This window comes from Chlamydotis macqueenii, chromosome 7, assembly GCF_036417535.1.
Source record: "Chlamydotis macqueenii isolate bChlMac1 chromosome 7, bChlMac1.mat, whole genome shotgun sequence".
Classification (NCBI taxonomy): domain Eukaryota; kingdom Metazoa; phylum Chordata; class Aves; order Otidiformes; family Otididae; genus Chlamydotis; species Chlamydotis macqueenii.
Genome location: NC_141562.1, coordinates 30,824,929 through 30,833,594, shown reverse-complemented (window position 1 = coordinate 30,833,594; position 8,666 = coordinate 30,824,929). Strand labels below are relative to the sequence as shown.

General features: G+C 36.0%; 1 protein-coding gene across 1 annotated transcript in view; it reads right to left on the bottom strand.

The window, feature by feature from the left end:
• Positions 1-319: 319 nt before the first annotated feature.
• The window catches only part of NHLRC2 (NHL repeat containing 2), a 34,873-nt gene continuing 26,526 nt past the window's right edge, over positions 320-8,666 (bottom strand). Inside the window, exon 11 of the mRNA XM_086751882.1 lies at positions 320-8,662. Within this exon, the coding sequence (XP_086608008.1) occupies positions 8,397-8,662 (266 nt within the window). The 3' untranslated portion in view covers positions 320-8,396. The remainder of the gene's footprint in view (positions 8,663-8,666) is intronic.

Here is an 8,666-nt window from a genome sequence, read left to right as displayed (position 1 = left end):
CTGCAAAACAGTCAGTGACTCATGCAGTACACCATTTCTCATCTCTCTTATGTGCAGAAACGGAATAAAACCGAATCTCTTGTTTTCAGACCACTGGGTAACCTTGAAGCCGGGGAGTCCTCACGACTGCACGCTATTTTATCAACCCTCAGGTCACTGAATGCCTGGCTGACACCCACGACTGCAGAGCCCTGTGGGAAAGGGAGTGTGAAACTACTTGTCCATTAAAGGATTTTAACCAAGCTGTAACCCCTTACAAAGACGCGTTTCATAACTTCCACATCTACGTTCACGTAAAGAATGACAGGCAAACCCAGCCTTGAAAGAAAAGGTAAAATTTTTAATGTTTATTTTTCCATTAAAAAGCTTTACAAGGAGAAAGAGGTTTCACAAGAGTACATTCTTTAATCATTATTTATTTGTTGACTTGATATCCGAGGCTGACATTTCTTCTACAGTGTATTTATTTGTTCTCATAATATTACAGGACATTTACCTTTTATTTAAAAAGGATCATAATCCATGAATATTGTTAAGAATGCTATTAGGCAATGCTGTATGTGAAGAACTTACAATCTAAATCAGCTGTAGATGAAGTGCCTTCAGGTTTAATTCTTCCCATATTTTGTAGCAACAAATATAAAACACATCTTTTAAATGTTCAGCTACTTGAAAGGCTTTGCATCACATGTAATGGAAAAACAGAAGTTTAGTATCTCAAAGAGTACAAAAAAATATTCCAATGTCCACAAAGCAACACTGAAGTTGTCAAGGAAGAAAAAACCTCCCATCTTTCCTCTTAAACCATATGGAGTCATTTATTAAGGTGTTTAAGTGCTCAAATACTGGTGACTTTCTTCACCAGTATTATACCGATGGGATTTTTAGACATCCCAGCATCATAACCTAAATGAAGTTATATGGTTTCACAGTGAGAGAAGATGAGTCTTCCTAACTGCCTCTACACACAACCTTCTGCTACTTAAAGAATCTTTGCTGATCTGTAGAACAGGGAGGAAAAAAAAACAACTACCAAACCAAAGATCAACTCTCCACCCCTCAATACAAAGAAGCATCACGCTCACCCTTTTAGATCAATGAATGTCCTGCCTTCCATCTCACTCATATGACAATTTCAGCACGGTGTTTAAAATCTCCCTACCAAGTTTGTTTTGACGTGTACAAAAGAGGTAACAATAGTTTCAAAGTAAGTTCACAAGATTGATGAAAAAAAATTTTAAAGCACTTCATAAGAAGAGCAGCTTGAACAAAAAGCACCTTAATTTAAACTTAATTCAAAAACATGAAGGAGAAGGAAAACTCTTCACAGTTTCAGAACTAGTAGAATTAGCAGAAGTAAAAACCCCTGAAACTTGCAAGCCATGGATGTCAGATACCTTATTTCTATCAGTACTCCAGCATTTCTGTAAAGATACACTTTCAAGCATTTTTATGCAAGGCACTGATTTTTTCCTTCAGCGATCACGATGTAATGAAAACATAGAACTCCTGTTACATTGGGCTCAACCACTGGCTCTAAAGATATTTGCTGCAAACCTTGGAGCACCTAGATTTCACCCAGTCACAGTTTTACACCTACCTTATTTTTCTTTATTAATTTATTTATAAAATCACACAGATCCATCACAGGCTTTAATGATACAATGAAATAGTGCATTAATGGCAATTATTTATAGAAGAGAAAGTTTTAATTGCACTAATTCTCTTTTAAAAATGAAATTGGATAGTTTTGAAGTTAAATATTCAAAATATAAAGCATTTAGCAATTCTGTTCCTATACTATCCATTCTAAGTTTTTAAAAATCTGGAAGCCACTTATCTGATATAGGCAACTCTCAGGACAGATTCCTTGCATGTATGTTTCAAACCTAAGTATTTAAGTTTAATTAAAGTTTGAAAAACAAGCTCTTCTTTTTAAAAAAGATGAATGTAAAATCAAATTGGGAATCATTATCTTGCCTCTATGAAGTCTGACAATGGCCAGATGCGTTGAGTTTCTAAATTCTCAGTCAAAAGGGGGAAAATATAGCATAGAATATTGCTTTTCTGAGACCTGTTGTGTACAGAGCATTAAATGAAGGTAGACTTATGAACAGATTTTTACAAGTGGCACTTCCTCAGCTCAAAATTGTCAATGCTTCAAAGGAACTAGGCAAGACTTGAAAAATACTTGCAATTTTTTTGCTTAGCTCTAGAGTCTGCAATTGGACAAACAGTTCTCTGGTACACTGGAAAGCAATGAATCAATAAAGGGATACGCTAAGCAATAAGTAATTACAGCTGCACAAACACTGCTCAACTTCTATCCAAGGTTTCTAGCTTTTCAGCTGCGACAAAAATGTGTTACCCTCTGAAAATAATTAAGCATAATCTTCAGTAAGATAGTGAACTGGGTTATCTTTCAAATCACCTAATAGTCAAAGTATTGAATTTATAGTATCAAAATTTCCTGAAACTAAGAGCCATCAAAATCCCTGCATAGGCTACTCAAGTTTGACAGGATGCTCTGGGAGATCTAGAAACAACTTCAGGACCTCACTGGGCACAACCAGAGGTAAAGGCAAAAATTTTGACAGTAACTGCATCAGCATAAAGCTTGATTAAGTTGACCTGAGGATATAATCTTATTCCAGTGCTACCTAGAATCACAGGGGAGGGTCCTACAATCCACTAATTATTACCAGGCTGTCTTAAAAGTACTAATGAATCAACTGGTTGAAGATTTTTGCAGCAATAATAAGGACAAAATTATTGCCTTCTTTATGGAACAAGATTTTACAGGCCATAAATAGAAGTACATCTAGGAAGTAGGTAACCCCAGAAAGCCAGTACACTCTAGGTCTATCCATTTTGAGAATCAGCCTCATGGTGTAACTCATCCTCAAACCCTCACCTCATTTGCACCCTTTTGGAGCGAGATGCCAGGTGATGTTATCTTTATATGGGACAGCCCTATAGCATTTGCTGTTTACATCCCCATCCCTAAAGCAGGGGAAGGGCAAGGAGCTGGCGGAGGGAATTACCCTACTTGGATCCTTCCATGGTAACAAGATACTGGCTGCACTTCATTCTTGAGGAACCTACAGGAGGAAAAGATAGACCCAGAAACCTAACCAAAATCCCCCATGATATTACGACAAAGAAACTAAGACAAACTCGGAAACTCAATCGTAGGTGTACCGAATCCTTAACCACAATGAATCCTAATCCTTAAGGAGTGTAAGTGATTTTATATATGATGTTTTACAAAAATTATGAAATATAAGAACAGCTGCTTCTGATGGAAGACAGTCATCAGATTTGGTTATATGAACATAATGGAATGTAAAATATTAGAAATACCATTTCTAAATTCATGATCTGTTGTAGCATACAAAGACAGATACAGTGGTTTAATTAAAAAATAACCAGGTCTTACATTTTCAACAATTGTTTCCAACTGTCACCGTTCTTGTACTTACCCTGCTTAGGACAGAGAAGCTCCTGTAATCCCTGACAAACTGATTTCAATAAAAAATATAAGTACTAAATCTTTGCTAACATAAATCAGTAATTTCAATTGATAATATGAAAAACTGAGCTGGTAGATTTGAGAGGAGAGTTACTGTGAGTGGCTGACAAGCTGTTGTGCATGGTAAATTCTCCTCAGGTAGCACAACCGCAGCCTGAAGGAGACTTATACACAATGTGTCATAGCATCTCTCGCACATTATACACGGAAGAAAACTTACTTTTGAGTTGCAATATACAGTTTATGAACACATTTCTGTGGGAGTTTAGCTGCAGTGTGTCAGTGAGGTAAGTCTTAATGAGTAATAGTGATTTTAAAAATTTACAGATCATAAGAATGGACATAAATCTCTGCTACTGTCTGCTAAACCATAAGCCATTTTCAACTGGATGTATGACTCATAACTCTAAAAAGTCAGACATTTAAAGCTTTGATATATGTAGAAAACTGCATTAGTATAATCAAAAATTCAAGGGAATTTGTGGTCAATAATACATCTCTCTTTGCTAAAATAAATACTCAATAATTAAAGGAACAGAAGAACATGCCCTTGCACGAGAAGAAAAGTCACTTCATTCTGACCATCCCCCTCCTCTGAGCAAGGGATAAGGAGTATGTTTTTCTTGACATTCTCAGAAAAAATAGTTTTACCCATGGTTCGAGCTACAAGATTTGCCCACTGAAAAAAGAAAAGTGCATTAAGAATATATACAGTGTACTGGAAGCCATATGCGTCTTTTCTGAGGCTAAGGAGATAAGGCATTTACATGATGCTATACAACTACTTTCTCATGCATTACTCATCTGGTCTGTACTTGCTTGTATCATGACATTACCACAGCATTATACAAACACGATGCTCTACAAGTGAAAGACATGAGAGGCAAAACACAAACTATGAAGAAGCGTATCCAGCAGAAAAGCCCAAAATGACATGCAAGAATCTAACACAAAAAGCAATCAACTAAAAATGTCTGCATAAAATATGTTCCCATCAATGGGTTTACACAGTCAACATCCCTACTCTTCCTTCAAGAGCAGGGAACAAGCTACAGAAAGGTACTACTGAACACAAACAACACGAAAAAGCTACTAAAACACATTATGCTCCCTCCTTGAAACCACATTATCTTTTTCCTAGTCTAATGAAGACTATTGGACTGTAATTAAATAAAATTTCTAAAAACATCTCGTGGAACTACTAATACATTCATTCAAAAACAAAAGCTGTTCCAGAAAAGCAAACACTACATCTAAAAACTGCAAATGCCACTGAACTTGTTTCCATTATACAATACAACCATGGCCAATATTCTTTAGAGATTTGCTACAGTAATTTATTACTTTACTAAGGTTGGATGCAAAACCTATTAAAGTCAGTAGAAAGCCACATTTTGAAAAGGCCTTGAAGTACATGCTTTTACTGTAAGATACCAATCTGGGAATGCTGAGTGATACCAATCTGCTTAGAATTTTTATATCAGGAAACACTAATAAACTAAATTACCACACAAAGAGATAGCAGTCATCAATATATCTGACTTTTCAGTATTTAGACAGAGTAGTAATATTTTCTATTTTTCTGAATCATATCTCAAAGACGCTTTTTGGTACCTAACTGAAATAAATTTCTGTAGTTTGTACATGCTATTCTGTTTGCCTGTCTGGTTACATTTATGGCACTTGTGCTTTACTGTAAGAGGATCTTGTAAACCCTGGAGGAAGCAATGCAAATAGTATCCCTAAGCATCATAAGCTTTTAAAAAACATGTTTTTCTAATTATCGAGCATTCAAATGTCTGTACACCACAAGTGAAAGAGGAGTGACTCCGGGAATGTGTATGCTATTCCTTGAACAAACAGAACAGTGTTAGGCTATATGATTAAAGGCAAATCACAGGGAACATACAGACAGCGTGAGGAGCAGAAGAATCCCTATAACCTCATCAGCGAGAACTGAAGCACACTGAGAATCAGCTCCTAGGATGATGAAGGAGAATGATTAGACCAGCGTCCTTGTGTGAAACCCACTAAGATGAGTCGGGAAAAGCAGCTCTCTCTTGCAAACTAAAGGGGTTATTGCCTACAAGGGTTTAGGACTTACTGGCTGAGGGGGGAAAGTATTTTGGGATACACAGCCTGTCTTTGTAACTAGTGGGCTGTGTGTCTTTTTGAGATGGCATCACACCTTCTGCCTCTTCTTTAGCATAAAGCCATTACAGTGCAGTAGCAAGGAATGTTCTGAGGCTTTGCAGAGAGACCAATAGTAGCACAGATATATGAGCACCAGTTTATATAAGATTCAGTCATTTGCTGCAAGACATGGACTTAAAAGAAAATAAAAGAAAAAACTGGTTCAGATATATTCTTGTTCTTTACTAGTAAAGCTAAAACTGTTTTCCTTGATATAAAATTGTTTAAAATTTGGCTACAACTAAATATTTGAAGTTCCTTTATAGTTTGATCCTGCACTTCAGCTTGTCGCTTATGCAACAGTTTCCCTACTACCATCACTCTTACCCAATAAGCTTTACAGTGGTTCTGAGTCTGTCTACATACAGTGACTAAAAGTTGAAACTCGAAAACAAAAAGGCTACGACTCTTAAACACACATTTGTATATGTACACTTAGATAGAAAACATATCTACAATATTATCTTTAAACATTACATACTCTAGTTAAATAAAGTTAGGAGTACACAGTCTTTCCCCTACAGCAATACATTAATTAAAAAGTGCCAATAAGAAAACAGATTTGTTGACTTTTTTTTTTTTTTTTTACATACTGGAATACAGATAGAATTTTGTTATCTCATCCAATTGAAACAGGTAACTATGTGATTCTAGTTGAAAATGAGAGAAAAAAAATCCATCTGCTGAATTATATGTTAAATATAACAGTTCGGTTTGTTACTCTGAACTTCTGAAACCAGTGCTTGTTTTTTTTTCAGCAAGCAACAGAAAATTTGTGAGCTAGCTTGAAGCTGCTCTAAGGTTTCCTGGCTACTATCCACAGTTAAACAAATAAACAAAAAACTCTGAAAGAATGAGTTGCACTAACATGTAAAAAAATGACAAATACCCAAATCAGTTTCTTTACCTTCATCCTTCCAATAGCATTTGCAATCTGTAAACAAAGTAGTAAAGCTTTCTCCTTCTTTAAAAAGGCATGTGAGAATTGAGAGGCTTACCCAAAGGAGCTGAAACACTGAATTAGAAAAGTTGCTTTAAAAAAAAAAAAAACCACAAAAGAAAAATAACAGCTCAGCCCTTGCTTTGCTGACAGGTGAGATAATAACCATTTCTGGCACCACAGAGAACTCGCAGACAGACTGGCATTTCAATGGAAGGAAAAACCACACCAGTCCATATAGTTCCCTTAAAACAAAAGCCTCTTGGGTTCATGACCAACATTTCAGTCAGTCTTTAAGTAAGAAAGAGCAACAACAAATCATACTGGGGATTTACTGACAGGTGTCAGGAACAATGGTGATTGTTTTAGAAAAGACTATATAGAAATTCTTTTACTACTGTACTTTATAATATATGAAAAAATACTATCTTCAAATTTAAAATCATCTTCTCAGAACTGATCCTTATGATCAGAGCACAGAGCCTAATCTAATTACCATTTAAGCACTGCAGAAACTCTTCCAATTCAAGTAAAAAACTTGCACCCCCTCTGCATTCCTGCTACTTCCTATGGCAAACTGAAGAAATTTTACTTGCAAAACACTTAACCACCAAAGGCAGAGTTTTGTAATACAGTTTTAAAGCACCTTACTCAAAGATTAGGTTACCAGTTTTCTAGCAAAAGCTCAGAACTTCTAAATATGAATGCAAATAATCCATAATTAAATGTATAGTTCTGGCTCAGCGGCCACTATTACAAATCAAGGGACCAACAGTGACTTCAAAAGACTATGAATCAGACTTCAAGAGTGTAACATTCTTCATAATATTATGTATTTGCAACACAGAAGTCTTCAGACAAGTCTTTGCAGAGAAATCATAAAAGTAGGAAAGTGATTCACCCTGCTTCAAATGGTTGACATTTACTTTTTGTGGTTCAGATATTCAACAATTATCTACCACTTACTATAAAATGTAAATTGGTATCTATTAGAAAAACTCCAGCATGGTTTTGTGGTTTTTTCCTTTATATAGAGAGGGATTAGAGAGAGGCACATTCTTTGTTAGAAATCAGCATGAAATTCTTCTGTGGGAACTTGAACACTTCCTTTCACAGAAATTTTTCCATTAAACTATGCTCTTCATATAAGGCGGTCATATCTAGTCAGGCAAAACACTCAGTTTGTATGAAGTCAGAGCTGCACCTAGTTTAAGATGTATTTTCAAAATACATGTGTCATAAATGCCATTACAGCAAAATAAGCAAGATACTTCTTTTACAGCCTAGAGAAAGAAACTCTTTGTTTTGACATTCTATTAAAATTTAATAAGGGCACAAAAGGACTTTGTAACCATTAATCCCAAATGATCTAGCTATTCTGAGTATGCACAGTGCAAAGAACTTCTTACAGTAACATCGCAACGTAATACCAAAACGTCTTTCAAAAGGACACTAAAAATTGTTGCTCATTGCTTAGAACGGCATACACCCAATATACTCACAACTGGCAATGGTCTAGAGTATTATAGTGTTATTGCTGTTACTGTAATGAAAAGAAATGAGGCTGTGATCATAAATTTTCACACTAAGCTGTAGGGAACTCTACTTCATTTTACCAAGTATATGTCTTATCTGTGTCATATGCTCCAGAAAAATGAACAACGGGGAAAAGTTTTTCTCCTACAGAAATGGTGGACAGCAGAATAAAGTATGAAATTACCTGGCTCTAGGTTAGTTGGTTAAAAACGTGTGTATCAGTTCAATTTGAGTCAAGCTGCCTTGGTTTGTAGTAGCTATCTGTAAAGGCTGACTGAACGAGATTCCTTTCATCATACAGGCACTGCTGCCTTTGCTGCAATAGTAGAGGCACGCTTTGATAGCCAGGATAGCTTCAGCTGACAGACAGCTCCTGGGTAACTGAAAGGGAATGACAGTTTGACAGGAAACATCCTTTATTTCCCCAGACAGACACTGTCCTTGAAGCAACCAGGTATCATCTGT